This window comes from Gracilinanus agilis, chromosome 3, assembly GCF_016433145.1.
Source record: "Gracilinanus agilis isolate LMUSP501 chromosome 3, AgileGrace, whole genome shotgun sequence".
Classification (NCBI taxonomy): domain Eukaryota; kingdom Metazoa; phylum Chordata; class Mammalia; order Didelphimorphia; family Didelphidae; genus Gracilinanus; species Gracilinanus agilis.
This window is the reverse complement of record NC_058132.1, coordinates 181,471,203-181,492,768: the sequence shown is the minus strand read 5'-3', so window position 1 is coordinate 181,492,768 and position 21,566 is coordinate 181,471,203. Positions and strand designations below refer to the sequence as shown.

Here is a 21,566-nt window from a genome sequence, read left to right as displayed (position 1 = left end):
GTGGGCCTCCTGGAATCTCAAAAGATAATATTCAGTCTCTTTCATGAGGTTAAGAAAGAACCTTTAACAGTCTAATTACCTCTCTTCCTCAACAGACCTCTGCAATCACTGATACTCCCCCCCCAATAGTTAGCATACTTCCATCACCTTATATACTCTACAGATCCCAGTGATTTTCACCCCAGATGCTGATAGATAAATCCTGTTCCGTCCCTCTAAACTTGTTTCCTATATTATCCCCACAATGTCTAATTAAAAATCTGCCCATCCCCTCCACTGTGTTTATTTGGGAAGTCTGCTCCATAAATATCAAACTTCTCTTCAACAAAAACCCTTTCCTTCAATATTCTGAAAGTCACTGAAGTCTAGTTCTCTTTTGATGACTTTATCCCTGACCACCATTTTTCAGTACTGACTACAATTTTACTGATGCCCTCAATTTACTGGTTGGGATAGAGGAAATGGAATACTTCCTTCTCCTCCATCTCCCATCCAGATCCTCCCCAATCACCTATCATTCAACAGTATCTCCTCTTCTGTGGAGAATACTTTTTGGATTACATCCAATTCGATATCATCCAATACAGATCCTGGTGGCTCTTATTTATTAATATCCTAGCTGTTCTTCCTTCTTAAGTAAATTCAGTGCCTATCTCTCCACCCCAAATCCTGCCTTTATACTAGGGGACATCAACAAACATATTAAAGCTTCATCAGAAACCTTAAGTACTCGGTTTCCCATTCTCCTCAGTCACAATGACTTTTTCCTCTGTGCTACTTCAGCTGCATACAGAGTCAAAACTTTAATTTTGCCATCACCTGTAATTGTTTTACTTTCATGTTCATGACCTCTGAAATTTCTTTATCTGATCATAATTTTCAAACATTCCCTCCTTCCTTATGCCTTATGGCTTTTCTTTCTGCTCTTCATTGTCATTGTGATCTCTATTCCATCATTCCTTATTTCTTTCCCAGGTCATCCTTCAGTGGCCACACTCTCTTCCCTTCCTGATCTTGATCCCAGGGTGAACCAGTTCAACTCTACACTGTCTTCAATGATTAAATCTCTTGCCTCTGATCCTATCACCAATCACTCCTAGACAAATTCCAAGCCTGGATGACTACCACCAAGTATTCACTCTTTCACTGGTATTTATGTGTTGTGAACAAGGCTGAAAAAAAAATAATCAAAATTGCTGACTAGATCCACTACAAATTTGTTACAAAATCCCACCTGGGTCCTTCTTGCAGCAAGATATTCCCTTTATGGTTCTTTAACTGATTTCCTATCCCACTTAATAAAAGAATTATTCCAAACATATTCATCCTCCCTCAACTTTCCCATCATATTTTTTCCCCATCCTCTCAGCAAGGGATCTCAATGCAAAATTCACAGAAAGAATTGAGGCAATTCACTGAGAGTTTTCCTGTGCTCCTCTAGAATGATTCAGACACCTTCTTCATTCTCTCTTCAAAAATCTCTCTTTGAAGAAAAGGCGACCCATCTCACCAAGGCTAACCCCTCTGAAAGCACCCTTTGATTTCATCCCATCTCATATTCTTCAGTGGATTGCCTTCACTATCATCCTCATTCTCTACTTTTCAATCTCTCTTCAACTACTGGCTCCTTTTCTGATTCCTCCAAATATACCTATGTCTTCCTCTACCGTTAAACTCCCGACCCCCACAAAAACAACTATTACTTGATCCAACCACACCTACCAGTTATCAGCCTGTATCTCTCTTTTTCTCAGATAAAGACCTTGAAAAAGTCACCTGCACTAGTTATCTCCATTTCTTTTCTACATGATTTTAAACTGTTTAATTTGACTCATTATTCAACTGAAATTTCTCTTTCCAAGGCTACCAACAAAATCTTAAAAAAAAAAAAACAAAACACCTTACCTTTCATCTTAGAATCAATACAATGTATTGCAAAAGGGCTAGGCAATGGAGATGAAGTGATTTGCCCAAAGTCACACAGCTAGAAAGTATCTGAGGTCAGTTTTGAAGGAGACAGGAAATCTTCTGCCTCTACATCTGATTCTCTATCCACTAAGCCACCTAGCTGCCCACCTCTTCGATTAACTCTGAATTGCCAAATCCAAAGGCCCTTTCTTAATACTTATTTTTTTAGACCTTTCAGAATCCTCTGACTCAGTGGATCATCATTACCTCCTGGATATTCTCCTCTCTTTAGGTTTTTGACATGTTTTTCTCCTTATTATCTCCTATATGTCTGACTGCTCCTTTTCAGGCTTCTTTGTTGGATTCTCACCCCATTAATCACTGGTATCCTCCACAGCCCTGTCCTTGGCCCTTCTTTTCTCTTCCTATATTACTACACTTGTCAGTATTCAGTTTCAATTAGACTCATTTATCATCTCCATGTAGATGATTCTCAGATCCAGCTCCAAGTCTCTTTTCTGAACTATGGTTCCACATCATCTATTATCTTTTGGATATCTCAAATTAGATATCCTATAGGCAATTCAAACTTAACAATTCCAAAAAGAACCACATAAGTGTCCTTCCCAACTTTGTTACTGTGGAGGCCACCATCATCTTCTCAGTCATATAGACTTAAAACTCTTAGTGCCATCCTTGATTCCTGACTAGAATTCACTAGAACTTAATCAGCTGACAATTCTTGTTCTTTATACCTTTACATCTCTTGTATATGTCCTCTAACCACTTGTAAGAGTTGATTGTCAAGTTCTTAACATAAGCACTGAAATCTGAGAAATCAGCCATTTTACAAACTGAGGGCTTGATTTAGTTTTGTTGATTGTCTAGATTTAAGAAAGCATAATGCAGAATTGATACTGTGTGTGTGTGTGTGTGTGTGTGTGTGTGTAATTCAGCCTCAGTCACTCCCTAGCTGTGTGACCCTGAGCAAGTCACTTAAGGCCAAATGATTAGCCTTAATCATTCTTCTCCCTTGGAAATTATATTTGTATCAATTTTAAGACAGAAGGTAAAAGTGTTCCCCCACTCCCTCCTTAAGTGTTTCTGCATTGTTTCCTCAAAGAGTCCTGTTGTTACAACGTTTACCAGTACACCCCTGAATTTCTCTATAAACATTGCTTGAGTTCAGCATCGATGACTGTAGAAGGTTCAGGGAATGAAGAACTTTAGTCTGATGATAGAAGGCTAACAGTAAGTATGACAATGCCAATTGTCATTTATATAGAGATCTAAGATTTGCTGTTCTTTGTATACATTCTTTGTATACATTATTTCATTTGAGCCTCACAATACTCCTTTCCATTCACATAAACATCTCCTTAGTAAATCTCTTGCCCAGGCTATTACAAAAGCCTCCTAAGTGATTAGTTTTACCTGCCTCAAGTCTCTTCCCTTCCACAATCTAGCCACACTGGTGTGTACTTACCATATCTCACATATGACATTTTCTCTCTCAGATCTGTGCTATGCACTGGCTACCCCTTCTCCCCTTCCTGCAATATTTTCCTTTGCTTCTTCCAATTTCACTTTCTGAAAGAAGCCTTTCCTAGGTTTCTCACTGTTAGTATCCTCCCTTCTCAGATTTACTTTGCAATTACTCTGGGTCTATATTCTATTTAATTATTTACATGTTTTCTCTCTCATTAGAATGTGAACTCCGCGAGGGCAGGGAACATATGTTTTTGCCTTTCTTTGGGTCAATGACTTAGCACAGTGCCTGGCACAAAGTAAGCACTTAATAAATGTTTGTTGCCTGCCTGCCTGCCTTATTAGGGTCTCTTCCAGCTATAAAACCTATGAGACTCTGAGTTACCCAAGTGCTTGAATGCCTACAAAGTAAAAGATTGACAAATGTTATAAATTTAGCTTTTTTCCTTGGCTATTTGTGAAATGTATGTCTTTTAATTACATGAGCTACCTGTTTTTGACATGGAAACCTTGATATCTTCAATTTTTGGACATCCTTATTCTCAGTACCCTTTTACTATATATCACATTCCTTTGTCAGTATGTCTCTCTTCTTCCCTCTTTCTCCATAGTACCTTAGCATTCTGCAGCTACTTATAGCAGCAACAAAGGGCTTGGGTGCAAGCTAACAAAACTTTTTACTATTTATTTTTGTGTCCCTGCCTAACTCCTGATCAGTCTTATTCCATGGCAGTGCTTAGTAGGGCACTTTCTCCTCTGATTTGCACTGACTCATTTGACAGAGAATTTTCTCAATCAGTGAAGCAGCTTCAGTTTTTCCTTTCAGGGAAATGCCCCAGGAATCTCATGCTATTTTCGCAACACTGAAAACTAATCCTAACCCAGCAGAGAAACTTGACTCTTCTTTCATACATGCTAGTTCTAATTCTAATAGCTCTATCCAGTAATTTCCTATTTCTGTTTTCCTCCTCCAAATCTTAAAAAAGTATTGTGTAAATATAAGCTGTCACTGGGCATGGTGGTGCACACATGTAATCCCTTCTACTAGGGAGGCTCAGTCTGTGGATCATTTGAGGTTGGAAACCCCCAAAGGAGTCCTGAAGATTTGGACACAAGTGAAAACTACTAAACAACAAATGGGAATGGCCTGGGTGAGAAAAAGGACCCACAGCCTCTTCTCTCACCAATACATATAAAAATCTTATATTCTTCTATAATTTCTATGACCTCAGTAATCAACTGGTAGACAGCAGAGTCCATCAATGTTTTCTCTTCCTGCATAGCTCCTCTCCCTATCTTCTTATAAACCTCCCATGTTGTAGGACTTCCTATAAATCTCTTCTTGCATGGATATTTGTGGAACATGTCAATTTCTCCATCAGTTGCCTCTTGATACATGATAAGCATATTTTCTTTTCCTGTAGCTTATTTGTCTGACAATAATACTCTTTACTAACTTTTATGCAATTTTCATCAGTATTCTATTGCAGCCCATTTAAGCTCACCATGTACCATATCAATTTCCTTTGAGTAGCTTACTATTTTAATTATTCCAAGGCTATATATTCATGATTTGAAAACTAGAAGAATAGAGGTGGACCTTTGTTTCATAAAGAAGCTTGGAGTCATTAAAAATACTTTGTGTGGCTGTGTGACTGAGCAAGTCACAATTTAACAAAGTATTGATTCTAAGATGACTAAAAGTTTGGTTTTTTTAAAGCACTGCATAACCTAATGGGAACAGTCAGTGTTGGAGTGGTTGTAGAAAGGCATACCAATACACTGTCGGTAGAGCATATGAACTAATCCAACCATTCTGTAAAACAATTTGGAATTATATAAAAAAGTGACTAAAATGTGCACTCTTTAATTCAGAGATCTCACTGCTAGCTATATATCGTAAGGATGTCAAAGAGAGAATAAAAATTTCATAGTAGCACTTTTTATAGGAGCAAAAAAACTCCCTGCAACTTGGTTATACATTCAGTGATTGCAGAATGACTAAACAAATTCTGATTCAAGCAAGTCTGTAAATATTACTCCACTGCTGTGACTATAAAAAATTCAAAGAAGTATGAGAAGACTTATATATGAACTGATAGAAAGTGAAATAAGCAAAACCAGGAAACCAATATATACAGTGACAAATGCAATGTCAATTGAAAGAACAATAAACAAAACTGAAGATGAATATATAATTATGATGACCCAATTTTGTTACCAAAGAGAAGAGAAAATGCACCTCCCCTTCTTTTTTTTTTTTGGAGTGGAAGTCTAATGGTGTGGAAATTTTCGTGGACTGTCAGAATCACCTGACATGTAGTTAGTTTGGTTAGACTGCTTTTCCTATCTTTTAAAAAAGTCTGTTTCAAGGGATGGTTCTCTGGGTAGATGGGAGACAGGGATATCACTGGAAAAGAAGGTGCTACAAAAACATATATAGCAATAGTTTTAAGAGCATTGCTCACTTTCTAAAAGGTAACCTGTTTCTCTCTCCTTTCATTATTCACCCAGTACATTATATATACATCTTCACATGAAGGATATATGTGATGATAGAACTACTCTAAGGGTTATCTATGCCAGTGCATATCATAAATCAGGAACAGGTATTCTTCAATTTGTTGATTAAAAAGAACTTTTGTGGAGAGTAAGGTAACATGCTTTTGAATCTCATGCTCTAGAATTTCATGTAATCAATACATGCCATTCATAAGACAGAAGCATCTGGAGTACTTTATCTCTGAGGCCCATCATCTATAAGAAATCTCTTCCATTTCAACTGTCTTCTTGACAGTTCTACAACTTCTTGTACAATATTGGCAAATATTTTTGGTGCTCAAGATTTGTTTTATGCTTCACTTGATATATAGTATTAATAATCAGAGGGTAAAATAAAGTTCTCTCTTGGAATATGTCTTACCTTTCAAGAAATTTTTGATTTAAATATTTGTTTATGGTAGGGCAGGTAATCCTTTGGAATAGGGCCTTCAAGGAAGCTTGGAGTCAATTTGCTCTATTTGCTGAAACCAAATGCTTTTTTATAGTCAACCAAAAAACAGTAAAGTAGGATTTTATCTTTATTGTGCCTTTGAGTCAATTATGTAACTTTACTGTAGTATTTATTGTTGGTTGTAGTCTCCTTGTTGATACATGTATAATTTAGTTCCAGAAATAGTTATAGATATGAGAAAGTAAACATTTGAGTTGGAAGTTATTGATATATTCTCTATCACCTTTTTTTAGTAATAAAACTAAGATTTTTTCAGTTTTGGGGTTTTTCTTGTTTCATATATCATAACTGATCCCTACAAGTCCTCAAATTGTGTCACTTTTAGTAGGGACTTATATATATATATATATATATATATATATATATATATATACACACACACACACGCACTGTATTGCTGATTATACATTGTTCTTCCCATTTTGCTTTTCTTAACTGCCATTTCTATTTCTTTATGGAGTACATCAAGCACTAGTGTGAAGAATCTAAATTTAGTGGCTCCACTGCCATTGATGAGAAACTTTTGACATTGAAATCTTTAATAGATTTAAAAAAAATTCTAGATGTTCTTTGTTTCTCAATTGCATCCCTAAATTCTCTCACAGGAGATTGTGTTTTAGTTAGGTTTCTCACCAAACTTTCATAAATCTGTTTTTCCTTACACTATTTCTTGCTTATGAGGTGACAGTGTTCAAGATCTTCTACCATCTTTTTTTAAAAAGTTTTCTAAAGATACAAAGAGTTGCAAGGTTTATTGTAGGCCAATAAATTTAGTTATTTTACTTTGTCCCAAGTAATCCACATACCACTACCGTTTCTGGGAACAATGTTAGGAATAGGCAACCACCATCTTCTTCCATAATATTTTAGAAATGAGTTCATTCATCTCTCAGTAATTTCTCATTCTTTGGGGTCCAGTTTATCCATTTATCACCCTATCTTGATTTTGGTTAATTATCTACTAGTCTTCTTATGGCAATCTCTTATTTTTGTCTCTCTCCCCTTTCCCCCAACTCCACCTTCCTGGCTTACCCTATCAGAATTTTGACTGGGTGGTAGATATGAATAGAATGAACCTCAAAGGAAGATAGGTTACTGAGTAATGGAAACAATATATGGTCACCAGAAAAGTCAAATTACATTCCTTATTGTTAAAAGTGAGGTTTTTAAAACTGTTGTCATTAAGTGTTAATGAAATTCTTTGTTTCATGTATGTATAATATAAGATACAGTTCTATACTCTCGTGGTAATTTTCAAGATGGAAGATCTTCCTTAATTAAAATTTTTTTATTGTTTTAAAATACTAATCATGGATCTCCCCCTAACCACTACCCTAAGCCTTCCCTAACAATGTGTTGTAGTCTATTCAACTGCAATACTTACTTTCAGTTAAGTAACTGAAACTTACTTAACAAGATTATGTACCCAAGAAAAAGGTTTAGATTTTTATTTGGTCATGGCTTTATCCCATATTCCTAGAAGCTTTGGAATCTTTTAAATAATACCTTTTCAGATGAAATCTTTCATTATATTATTTCGCTATAACTATTACTTGATATTTCAATATTTTAAAGGATCTGTGATCTTGTGAATATTGATTTTGCTTCCAATGGAATATAAAATCATGTGTCCAAACCTGACTCCTTTGTTGAACCCTGCTATCTGACAGTTTATAACCTCAAAAAGACTTCATCTGGAATAACTTCATTTGGAAATATCAACTGCAGAAGACTTGCCTTTACTGTGGGACTTTGCTGGCTATCATTAATGATTACCTATCTGGTCTCCTTCTTTGATACACTGAGGGGGCTCCACCTGGGAGAAGTCATTTGCAGAAGGCACCTTCAAACCAGAATATGAACTAGGATTTTGGGATCAAACTTAAGTCTACAATTTTTACCATAACCTGCCCTACAGATAACAAATTCCAATTGCATGCTCTGCTAGTCCCTGTGATTCAAAGTCAACTTCCAGGGTGAAGAAGCAAAATAAAATGTGTCTTCCTTGTTCCTACTGCCCCTGTTTTCATCCCCACTTCACCATTTTCTACTCTCTCATTTCCCCAATAGCTTCTAACAGCCAGCTTTATTAATAAATTCCCTCATTATTCTAAATATCTCATTTCTACATTCCTTTCTTCTTCTGGTACTCATAGAAACTGGAATCTCCCTTGAATATGATTCTTCCCTGAAAACTTTGCCAGTACTTGCTAGCTCTCTCACCCCACACCCCAACACACAGGACAATGAAAGTTACTTGGCATAAGTTAAGGTCCCCACTGCTACTTCCAGATCCCCTCTGCCTGCATCTCTCAGCATTTATGATCCCATAATCTTTTCACTCTTTCTTTCCACATATCACTTATCTATTTTCCTATAACCATAATCTAATGGACTCCAGGAATATATGACTCCCTTCCCTAAAAATTCTTCAGTTACTCCCTAACTACCTCTATCTAACATTTAAACATCTCAGCCTGGCTCTCACTTACCATTACAGCTGTGTTCACATTACTATCTTTCATCCACACTCATGGTTTGCCCGAATTGACTACTAATTGTTAAATTAGATATTCCATTTTCTACTTCTTTGTCTTTACACAAGCCGCTCCTCATGTTTGGAAACTAGTCCATATTCATCAATACTTTTCAGAATCATAATCTTATTTAGCAGCTCAAAGGTTCAGGTGCCACTTTCTGTGTTCAATCTTGCCAGATACCTCCTTTGCCCGCAAATTAAAACTTTTTTTACCCTTTCAAATTTTCCTAGAGCATCTTATCTGTATATTCCCCACCTCAATCATTCATTACCTTGTATTGTACTTATCTGTGCCTGCCATATTTCTCACTGCCCAGTAGAATGTCTGCTACTTGAAGGCACATAGGTGTCTAAATCTGTGTTTGGTACATGGTAAGCCCCTGTCCCCACAACTGCCTGTTGAATGAAGTAAACTAGTACACTCAAATAAATAGTCCTTATATTTTGTTACTATGGAGAGATGGTAACAACAAGAAGCTAAGATTAAGCCAGGTGTGTCTTTTAGTATTAGTATCATTAGTATTAATACCCTTTTTCTTTTATTGAACAAATAGCTACTTGACCAAATGGCAAGGTGTTTGCCATCTAAAATGAGGACATGTAAAGAACAAAAGAGTTCAGTAATAATAATAAGATTATTATTATGTATTGCTTTATGTAGCAATTATACAGTGCTTTAAAGATCACATTATCTCCCCCCCCCCAAAACAACCACAGGCAATGATACCATTATGTCCATTTTTATAGATGAAGGAACAGTGGTTGAATGACTTTTGCATAGAATCACAGATAGTAACTATCTGAGGAGGGATTTTAACTCATATGATCATTGAGTCAATATATGACAGGCATTATGCTAATCACTGTGTGTATTAGTTATTTTTTAAATGATAGTATAAGTCAGAAGTTTTTCTTTTATATCATCCAAGGAATTTTAGTAACTGAAATAATAGAAAAACTTCATCACAAGGTATATGTATCATAGAATGGCTCAGACTCATAATGATATTCAAGGGCCCACTCTACTTATCTACCTCTGCCACCAATACTGAATATAATAAAATTAAAACTTGTCCTCAAAACATTCGTTTGGAAGATATTCAAATATACCAATAATATACTGCATAGAATAGTATACAAAAGGTTCTCTGATTTCTCTTACAACCAGATGCTAAAGCAAGTTTGTACTTAACACTGAGATGTAGGAAAACAATCAGAAGTTGCTTGTGATGGATGTTTGGTTTTAAACATAAGACTAAGTCCAAACTATTCATATACATTAGAATATTGTGAAATTCAAGGGAGAAGGGAAAAGTGCTAAAATAAGGATTGTTTCAAATGCCAGAAAATGTTGGTTTCCATTACACACATTAATTTGATGATAAGTTGAGTTATATTGTAATATAGCAATTACTTAAAATCTATAGTTTTAGACACCTAGAGAATCCAACTTTAAAACTTCACCTATGGCACCAAAATTGCTTTGTCCAGGTTCTGTTCAGAAGTTACAAGAACTGTACCAGGGGTATGAAAGAAACTATAGGGCCCTGGATCAAATATCTTGCCTTAAAAAAAAAATAAACCCTTACCTTCCATCTTGGAAGTCATTACTGTGTATTGGCTCCAAGGCAGAAGAGAGGTAAGGGTGAGGGAATGGGGGTCAAGTGACTTGTCCAGGGTCACACAGCTGGGAAGTGTCTGAGGCCAGATTTTAACCTAGGACCTCCCGTCTCTAGGCCTGGCTCTCAATCCACTGAGCTACCCAGCTGCCCCCATCTTGCCTTTTCCTTTTTTCCTTTTTTTAATTTTTTAAACCCTTAACTTCTATGTATTGGCTCCTAGGTGGAAGAGTGGTAAGGGTGGGCAATGGGGGTCAAGTGACTTGCCCAGGGTCACACAGCTGGGAAGTGGCTGAGGCCAGATTTGAACCTAGGACCTCCTGTCTCTAGGCCTGACTCTCAATCCACTGAGCTAGCCAGCTGCCCCCTATCTTGCCTTTTCTAATCCTTTAGTGGAATGCCTCCTTTGGAAGCCAATCCAGACCGATATATTCCCTACTTAGGTATCTAGCTCTGAATTCCATTCTTCTCCCAGTTAGTTGCTACAGATAAAAATGCAGTGAAACAGAAATCTTTGCTGTGATCCCTTTTCTAATGATCTACCTGTGGGTGTGGAAAGATGGTCACAAAACTCACCATGGGAGATAGCACTGAGAGAGGTTATAATCAGAATACTACCAGTAAAGTTTTTAGATGAGGAGGATAGAAGCCAGACAGCCTTGAATGCTGTGGTAAGGAAAAAGATAGGGTGCTTGCCACACAGTATTATTCACCAACTCAAAGAAATATGTTCCCCTATAACACAAAGAAAGGGAATGGAACAGAAAACAATGGAAAGAACAATGGATTCTGCCTCAGGGGAACTGGGTTCAAATGCCAATCCTGCTATATAGAACCTGTATGCCTTTAGATAAGCCATCTCCTTTTGGAAGCCTCAGCTTCCTTATATGAAAATGAGAGGATTGGACTAGATCATCATTGAGCTTCCTCTCCGTTTTAATCTATGAGTCTACGCTGCTAAAATACTCTTGTAGAGGACAGATGTAATCAGTTATCTTTGATTAATTACAAAAGTGTCTTTAATATAAATTACATTTCCAATATGGATAGGAAAATAATCATTGGGACATGATTTAGTTGGTTAAATTTGTTGTGTTGTTGTGTGGGTATGGCTTTTGCTGATGGTATTCCTGAGTGAGACCTCTATTTGAAATCTTTCTGCTATTAAATGAATTTCCCATTTTCAAAGTTAAAAGAATTTGCTCTAAGTTCCTCCTGGTCTTTAATGTTTCTCTTCGAATGAAGATTTTTTAAAAATTTGCCAACTAATTAATCAGTGATAGTGTGAGATATAAAATAAAATATACATTCAGCATGCATATCACAGGAGTGAGATAGTACAGGGAATGAATATAAACAGATAAAAATATGAATTTCTGACTGTAACAAAAAGGTATAGTTACCTCTGAAGATTTTTTAAGTAATGATAATAGTTAGCACCCAACCTTTTCTACAAAATCATAGTACTTTTGAAGATTTTTAGATTTTCCAGACGATTTTAGAATACTAGACTTCTCAATGAAAACATTACACTATATAACCAATTTAAAATTGACAAAGGATGATTTCATCATCTTGTATCTTGTTTTCCTTATAGGAGATCTATAAAGATTCTAATGGTATGCCCCCAAACAACAACAAAATAAAAAGCCTTATGCTTCTGCAGGTTACAGCAGTTTACAAAAGGAAAAGAACAAGGAATTCATTTCTATATTAAGAAAATTCTGGGACTATGCCTGCCTGCCTGCCTCTGCACCCATAGTACAGCATTAGAAGAAACAGGCAATGGAAATCTTAAAAACAGAAACTACTTCAGCATTATAAAGTTCTGCAGTTCTTAATTTAGTTACCAATTAATTCTGAGGTTTGGACCTGGGACATGGACAACACATAAGCATTCTGAGAAAAGAAGCATTTCTATTGCCCTCTAGTGATTCTTAGGGTGGAATAAATTTCCGGATAGTCCTGAGAAACAATATACCTTTGCTTTTTATTCAAACCACCAAAGGATGTGGGAAACTTCAGTTATAAGGTTTAAACACAAAAAGTGAAGAAAAAGAGAAATTTTAAGCAAGGCAGTATGATCCAACTCTGAGTTGGATTTTGAAGCACCATTTTGTCTTTGGTAGAATGTTTGTTTTTAAAGTAAATGTATTGGAATTATTTCTTTTAAATAGCTAAGCTAGTTTATGGTGCCATATTGATACAGGATTTAGATATAAAATTATGCTAGAATTATGGTCTTATTGGCTCATAGTTGGATCCAAAGAGTGAAATGCTAAATCTCCTGATTTTTGTAGGGGAGATGGGAAAAGGGAATGTGGTGGCCCGTTCTATAGGGGAAATTAAAAGCTTGAATCTTCAAGGATTTAATGATTTAAAAATTTTAAACATAGAAGAATATTTGTAATGAATTTATATCATCAACTCAAAGGAGAGCTTTAGTTTTTAAAAATAAGAAGTTTGTAAATGGTGATTAATGCACCCTTTTAATCACACATGACTTACCGGAGGCTGAATTCATTATGTTTTGTTGGACTGGTGGACTGGTGGGAGCTGTAACATTCATCTGGGAAAGCAATGCCTTTCTGGGGTCCTGCCATGTTGTTGTCTGATCGATGTGACTAAGACAAAACAAACCACTGAGTTAAGATAAGAATATTTCATGTCTTCACAACAATTTTTCTAAAAAACAGGAAGGAAACACTGAACAAAAGATCCTAAATTAATCCTTTGCATTTTGTCCCTTTTACTATTCCATTTTAGTCATGTCCATTCAATAACTCCTCTAAATAGGTTTGGCATTAATTAATTACCTTGCAAATTCTATTCCTGAAAGGTGTGGAAAGTTATGCCTGAAATTTCAGGTAAAAGGAAATTCCCTGTCCTCACAAGTGACTATTTACAATCATTAATAATCTAGTGGAGGGGTACTATGTTACAGTGGTCAGAGGGCTAACTTTGGAATCAGGTTCAAATCCTGCCTCTAATTATCTCTGACCCTGGTGAAGTAATTTAAATTTCTTATGCCCCCAGAAATTTTTATTTTTATGTCAAAAGTTTCTTACATTGAAATCATAGGTTGGGATAATAACAATCTAACTTTATTATTAATTTTTAAAGTGTTTTTTATGCTAAGTAAGAGCAAAAACTCAAGATCCATATATAAAGAATACAACTTTACATTCCTGTATTTAAATAACTGATATAAATTTATGTGCTTAAAAACCAGCAATATTAAAACCTTTAAAAATAGAAAACTAAGATTAGTGAAAAATCAGTTAACCCAATCATCAGAAATCTTACTATTTGAATAATTTAATCAATTATTAACATGGCAATCAGTAAGGAACTTTTCCATGTTAAACAGAAACTGGTTTTCATTTTCTTCAAGGAAATATGCTAAACTTACCAAGCTTTATGACACTATCTTCTTCAACAAATAAATCTTATATTTTAACTTATTAGTAAGTAATATCTTATACTCATTACTTAATAATTATGAAATAAAATTTAACTTAATGGTGATGTTTTTCTCCTGATTCTCCTTTATATAAGAAAAATGTTTTGTTTTTTTTTTTGTAGCAAAGAATTGGAAATAAAGTGAGTTCTCAGCATTTGGGTGCATAGCTAAATGAATTAAATTATATGAATACAATGGAATATTATTGCCCTGGAAGAAATACCAAAAGAGATGGGATTCAAAGAAATTTGAAGACTATATAAATTAATGAAGAGTAAAGTGAAGGCAAGAACAATATATATGATAACAAGACAACAATAATGTAAAGGAAAACAACTTTGAAAAACTTAAGAAATTCTAAGTGATGCAATGTTTGATGATGACAAATACTTCTCCTACCTCTTGACAGAAAGGTAATGGACTACATGTGTAGAATGAGACATACGCTCTGAGAGGGCCAATATGTCTTCTTCTTTTTTTTTTGGTTTAAATGTATTTATTTGTCACAAAAGAAGCCTTTTATTTTTAGGAGAAATGGAAGGAGGGAGTTGGGACAATAGTGATAGAGATGCCAGAAAAGAACAAAGAGTGTTGATGAAACCTAAAAAAAAAAAAATACATTGAAGAGAATAGAAGGAGGTATTGAAGGAGACACAAGAGCACATTTGAATACTATCATGTTAAATTTATTATGCACTTCATAAAACTATATGTAATTCACAGTTCATATACTCATTTTCTTTGTATACTGAAATTCATGTTTGGGCTACACTGTTTAGTTCATAACAATAATGAAAATTTAATACCAATAGTACACATTTGCTAACTGGAAAATTATTTAATCTCTCAGTCTCAGTTTCTTCATCTCTAAATTGTGGGCATTCGATAAGATGATCCCTGAGGTTCACTCAAGAGCTATCTATCTATCTATCTATCTATCTATCTATCTATCTATCTATCTATCTATCTATCTATCTATCTATCTATCTAAACCTATGATCCTAGGAATAACAAATCAAAGTTCTAAATAACAACAAAGAAGGAGTTGGCAATCCATGTCGATGAGCCAAATTCCAATGCCTTTGTACAACCTGTGATTTGAGAATTTTTTTACATTTTAAAAATATAATAAAACTTTATTTTAAAATGTCAAAACTATTCTTAGCTTAGTCAGCAAAACCAGAGGGTAAATTGGCCTGTGACCTCTGCTCTAAAATATCCAGGCAAAAGTAGCAAATTAAGGAAATAACAGTAAATTTTAAAATGAAATTTGACACATGCTCTAGCTTTTATAGAGGCAGTCTCAAGTAAGCAAGCACTTGTCAGATGAGCTGTGTTTGAATTCTGGCTCTGTTACTTTCTACCTGTGACCTGGAAGAATATCATTCAATCTTTCTTGGCTTTAAGTAATAAAGAGGGTGGTTACTCTGGAAGAGGATAGCATTTTTCATCATAAGTCCTTTGGAGTTGTTTCAGATCATTGTATTGCTGAAAATGGCTACGTAATTCATTGTACATAATTACTGTTACTGTGTACTATGTATAATGTTCTTCTGGTTCTACTCACTTCACTTTGCATTGGTTCATGTAAGTTTTTCCAAGTTTTTCTGAAATCATTCTATTTGTCATTTCTTATAATAATATTCTATTACAATCATATGCCACAATTTGTTCATCTATTCATCAATTGATGAGAATCCTCTCAATTTCCAATTATTTGTTACCACAAAAAGAGTTGTTATAAATATTTTTGTACATATAGGCTCTTTTCCTTTTTTTTTTAAACTCAGGGATACAGAGCTAGTAGTGGCATTGCTGGGTCAAAGAATATGTACAGTTTTATAGCCTTTTGGGCATAGTTTCAATGTTTAGCTTTATTAAACATAATAATACAACAACATTTGAGGATATTGATTACATCTTTCAGATACTCTGTATGTACTATAACATACTGAGGCATTCAATATACTTAACATTTTTAACTTGGAAATAGTTTTTAAGAGAATTAAAGAGGTCATCTAAACCATGAACAATTTTTAGGCTGGCAAAAAATATTAAAGCAAATAAAAGTTTTAGTTTGGTTTTCTAACCACACACTGGATATAATCTTTAGTTGCAACCTGATAAACACTATAGGGCTGATGCCATTTCAGTATTACTAAAACAGACCTGAAAGACAGCCATTCAAAAAAACCTTTTGATAGGGGGCAAGGAGATATAAGCCTCCAGGTCAAGGGTTAATGTGCTTGGTGTGAAGGGAAAAGGAAATGGAGGACTGAACAGTGCTTTCTGCCCTCATCTGCAAGAATAGTTCCATAATCAAGGAGGATCACATTAGCAGATGAATCTTAGTGTCAAGCAGAAAATATTATTTATTTGGAATAAAAATAAACTGCCGTTCAGTTCATTTTCTAAGCAGCTGCCTATTACCTCTCATTTCTAGATAGGTTAAATTCAGTTGGTCTACAGATGGAACCTTTAGAGTTTGATCCAAATAAACTAGGCTAAACCAGAGGTAAAACAATTAACAATTAATCAGCATGTATTTATTAACTGACCAGTATGTGCCAAGTTCTGTACTTGGCCCCAGACAATAAAAAGACAAAAATGAGATAAGACCCTTAGTCAAGAAGTTAATATCCTATACATAAGACAACAAGTGAGTGTAAGATACCCAAGGTATTAAGTGGTATAAAAATAAAATAGCTGAGCACACAAATAAGGACAAAGAACTAGAAAATAAAGGTTCAAAATTGTTTCTAGATACTTTTGATAGATGTTATCAAAGTATCTTCAGTGGTAAGTGAAGTGAAGCTCAAAGATGAATTTCCCTTCAGGGCCAGGCACAAGGAACGCTAAAGAGACTCTTGTTTATGAAAAATAAACTAAATATATATAAGGGAAAAAGGATTTCTAATTCTAAGAGATTCTAGCTCCACCCAAATAAACTCCGCGGTTCCACAAGGAACCGCTTCTCCTGTGGTTCACAGGCTACGCTAATCCTCCCCAGTCTTAACTAACCAAATTTATACTATTCTAAATAAACCTAACCACTATAACTCTTAACTTCACCATTAACGTATAAAGATAACCAAGGCTAGCTGGTTGAGTCTCCACAAGAATCAAGTTAGGACTCTGAGCCTTAACAGACTCAAGAGTCCAATCTATAGACAATAACAGATAAATGAATAGTGTTTCCCAAGTTGGAAAAGAAAACACTCCACTCCTTCAAGTTTTTCACTCAGACAGAGATAGAGAGAGGCAAAGATTCTACTTTCGCTAGCCCTGAGAGAGAAAGAGAACCTGTGTGGGCTCCTTCGACTGCCAGAAGCCACTCCTGGAATGCCACACCCAGAGAGTGTAACTGCCATAGAATAACGGTTATAACTGCCATCAGTTGAAATTAACACACTCTCTCTCAGCTCTATTTGAAACTCCAATTCTTTCTCAAGCCAGCTTCTCTACTTCTTATCTTTAAACTAATAAAACAATACTTATTTTCTAATATCATCCTTATAGTGGCAAAGCAAAGATGTGATCTTAGGTCCTCTTAAATCTAAATCCATACTCTTCCCACAAAGTATTTTGCACATATATTAATTAATTTACTGAACATTAGGGTCTATATAATAGGCTTCATATATTTATTATCTGATATTCATTTTTAAAAGTTTAAAAAAGTTACTTGATCTAAGAATAGTTCCAGTCTTGGAAAGCTCCAAAATTAGACCTGTTCTGTTATGTTACTCTCAGGTTTTTTTTGCTTTCGTTCTTGAGAAAAATTGCCTGAGATGCTACATCAACACACATGCAAGGTTGAACAAAATACAGTAAATGGTGGTAGAATTTGAGATATCTAAAATGCTATTATTTCTTTCCTAGATTCTAGCCTTTTCAAGATTTTAATATAGAAGGCAGAGGAAACTGGCAACAGCTGTGCGAACCATGCAGCTGCATCATATACATTTATTGAATTTCAAAATTCCCTACAAAAAGTTAAAATATTGCAATGTGAAGCCCACATAATTTGGGGTTCTTTCCCAAGTCCAATTTCCTATAAGTGTTTGCCATTCTAAATTTCTCCATTTTATTGGGTAGTGTGGAGGTTTGTTAATATCATCTTAAGAACTAAATGCTTCCTGATGAGGAAAAAAGGTAGATTTTAACACATGGTTTCCTATAATGCTTAAATAATTATAAAACATAATGCTCAAAAAAAGGAATATAACTGGTTTATAGTCTGACATTAAAAAAATATTTCCAGACCAGATTTTTATACAAGAAACTTAGGCCAAACTATACCTAACTGCATCAAAACTAGCACAAAAATAAGATTACAGATTAAGAAAAATAGAGGAAATATCTAAAATATAAATATGTAGAATAAGACTATATTTCTATATGATTCCATGAATATAAGTGGTGCCTCTTCTTCTAACTAATGTCATTCGTCTAGTCAAAATAAAAAGGAGCAAGAAAGAAATGTGGAATTCTACAAGTTCCTTAAATATGCAAATTATTCTGTTCCCTTTTTTAAAAAAAGAAAGAATATTTATGGCCAAGAGAAAGCTCTGTGACCTCAAGAATAAGGTTGAGAAAGAATTAACCTGTCAGCTTTCCTAATAATAACTATATGATTTAACATTTACTGTACTTTGTATTTGAAGATGATTATTGCTCATAGAGGTGTTTTATCTAGGTGTAGTTAAAACTGTAACCCTTGCATGCAGTCAATAGGCATAGAGAATGCCCTTAGTTAGCACAGTAGTTATACCTTGCTCTCTTCAACAATGTAATTAAACAAAGTTTTATTGAAATTCTATTAAGTGTAAGGTACTAGGCTCCATGGAATATAGTTACCTCACAATGACTTTATGACATTATAAAATCTGATTTTTTATTGAAACAAATATGTATGAATGGCAAAGTTGTGCTAAAATCCTCAAGAGAGCCATTATCAGATTAGTCTTGATTATGTATATATTTCTTTTCTCAATCCTTCTGGCTTAATTAAAGCCCTTTTCTTGGATAAGAAACTGTAGTACCCAAAAATAGTTCAGAAGTATGGCAGTCTTAGTATAAACTGAAAGCTTTCTGAAATTTAAAGCTCAGACTTAAAATTCTCAGGATTTCCAACATTTCTGAAGATCTGAAGGACAGATACTAGTCTAATTTCCACACCAGAGAGCATGCTCTAATACAGGGGTCGGCAACCTTTTTGGCCGCGAGAACCATAAACGCCACATTTTTTAAAATGTAATTTCGTGAGAGCCGTACAGTGCTCACAGTGCTGCTCCTGTAACAGCGCCTGAAAAAAAAATAAGACTTTATGGCTCCTGCATTGCCGACCCCTGGTCTAATATAAGCTGGGAAGGCAAGAATCTTAGTCCCCAACCACATACTATTTCAAAGTGGGAGCTTACTATGCCTTTTTAAAACCCTTACTTTCTGTCTTAGATTCAATACTATGTACTGGCTCCAAGGCAGAAGAGTGGTAAGGGCCAGGAAATGGAGGGTAAGTGACTTATCCAGGGTCATACAGCAAGGAAGTGACTTGAGACCAAATGTGAAGCCAGAACCTCCTGTCTTCTGGCCTGGCTTTTCTAACTTACTATTTTTGTAAGAGGTCCCTATACCAGAAGTTGGAAAAAAAACATTTCACTTCAAATTCTAAGAAACACCCCAAGTTTCCTGTATTAAAGTAGTGAATGTCACACACTACTTCATATACTTAAAAGTATGGTAAGTATTAAAAGTTTTCTAATAAATTACATACCTGTATCGCCAGGTTTAGCATTCAAAGGTAGGTTAAGAACAATTCCACAAGAAAGCCTAAATTACAATAGATAATTCCAAAATACATACCAGGAGGCTCTGGTCCCCTAGGCAGGTGCATAGGAATAAGGGAATATGCATTTTATATACTGCCTACTATGTGCCTCCACACAGGGAATCAGGAAGTCTACAACAGATGAGGAAGTCCTTCCATTATTTAAAATAGTTAGGTATTATAAATAATTTGGAAAACGTATTAAAAGATGGCAATAGTCTATTTTAGTGGGGTTGTAGAAAGGCAGGTATATGAATACATTTTTAGTAGATGCAAATTGGTCCAATCATTCTGAAAAAAACAAATTCTAATTCTGCAAAGAAAGTGATTCTGGCATTCATACCTTTTGCCCTGGAGCCCCATTACTAGTCATATACACCAAAAAAGAGCCTGTATACAATAAAAATAGACTAAGTAGTATTCCTTATAGTATTAAAGAACAAGAAACAAAGTGGGTATTAAGAAACAGGGGAATGATTAACAAATTCTAGGACATACATGTAAAGGAATATTGTTATAGCATAAGAAATAATAAATATAAGAATTTAGAGAGGCAGGGAGTGAGTTTTATGAACTAACTCTGAGTGAAATAAGCTGAACCAGGAAGATAATAGAGGACTACAGACATCTTAAACTATATGTCCCGCATCCTCAATCCCTTAGCTTACAACCTATAAGTAATCTGTATTGATATTCATATTCATATTCTCTCTCTCTCTCTCTCTCTCTCTCTGTCTCCCTCCCTCCCTCCTTGCTGCTCAGGCTGCTTCCTCAAATCTCTCTCCACCTCACTCCAGTGGCCACTAAAGGATTTTCATCAAGCTCTGGTCTATCATATCCCCTCTTACTCAATAAATTTTGTTCATTCTCTTTGGCAAATACTCTGGCATTCAAAGCCCTTCATAACCTGGCCCTGCTCTAACCTTTTCACTTTTACATTTTACTCCCTGCTCTTTGATCCTGGCTGTTCCACAAACAAAATGATCCATTTTTCTGTTTTAGGGATTATTGCTGGCTGCCCTCCATTCATATATGATACTATATGAGCAGACTGTCAAGTTCATTAGCAAACCTGTCTTGGACAGGTGCCACAGATAAAGACAATGAGGAGAGCCTACAGTGAACAGAACAAGGAGATCTAAGGGATCCTAAGTCATTGGATAATGTAAAAATCCTTCTTATGAACATAACATTTTCCTGGTGGTGATATATGGTTATAAATCATGGAATATCATAAAGCCCAAAGAATCAAAATAGCAGGTTATCCAAAGGCCAATGTTAAGACATATGGCAGTTAGAAGGAAGTCACAACATATTGCTAACAATGACTTGCATGTGATAAGTGGCACAAGAGCCATCATTAAAGATGTGATCAGATACACTATGGTACAACTGAACATAACAGACTTCTCTAACTAGCAGCAATGCAAGGATCCAGAGCAAGGCTGAGGGACTTATGAGAAAGAAAACTAGCCACATTTGGAGGAAGAACTGTGGGAGGAGAATCACAGAAGAAAAACAACTACTTGAACACATGGGTTGATTTTATTGGGAATGTAGACACTAAATGATAAGTCTAGTCCAATTATCAATAATATGGAATTAGGTCTTGATCAATGATACGTGTAAAACCCAGTGGAATTATGTGTTGGCTAAGGGGTGTTAGGGGGTATTGGGGGAGAGGAGAACATGAAATATGTAACTTT

At 35.3% G+C, this 21,566-nt stretch overlaps 1 protein-coding gene across 8 annotated transcripts in view; it reads right to left on the bottom strand.

Annotated features, from left to right (window-relative positions):
- The window catches only part of YAP1 (Yes1 associated transcriptional regulator), a 160,983-nt gene that overhangs the window by 63,111 nt on the left and 76,306 nt on the right, over positions 1 to 21,566 (bottom strand). For all 8 annotated transcript variants that reach the window (XM_044668499.1, XM_044668501.1, XM_044668500.1 and 5 more), the window contains exon 3: positions 13,076 to 13,191. In XM_044668499.1, coding sequence (XP_044524434.1) covers positions 13,076 to 13,191 — 116 coding nt within the window. The remainder of the gene's footprint in view (positions 1 to 13,075; positions 13,192 to 21,566) is intronic.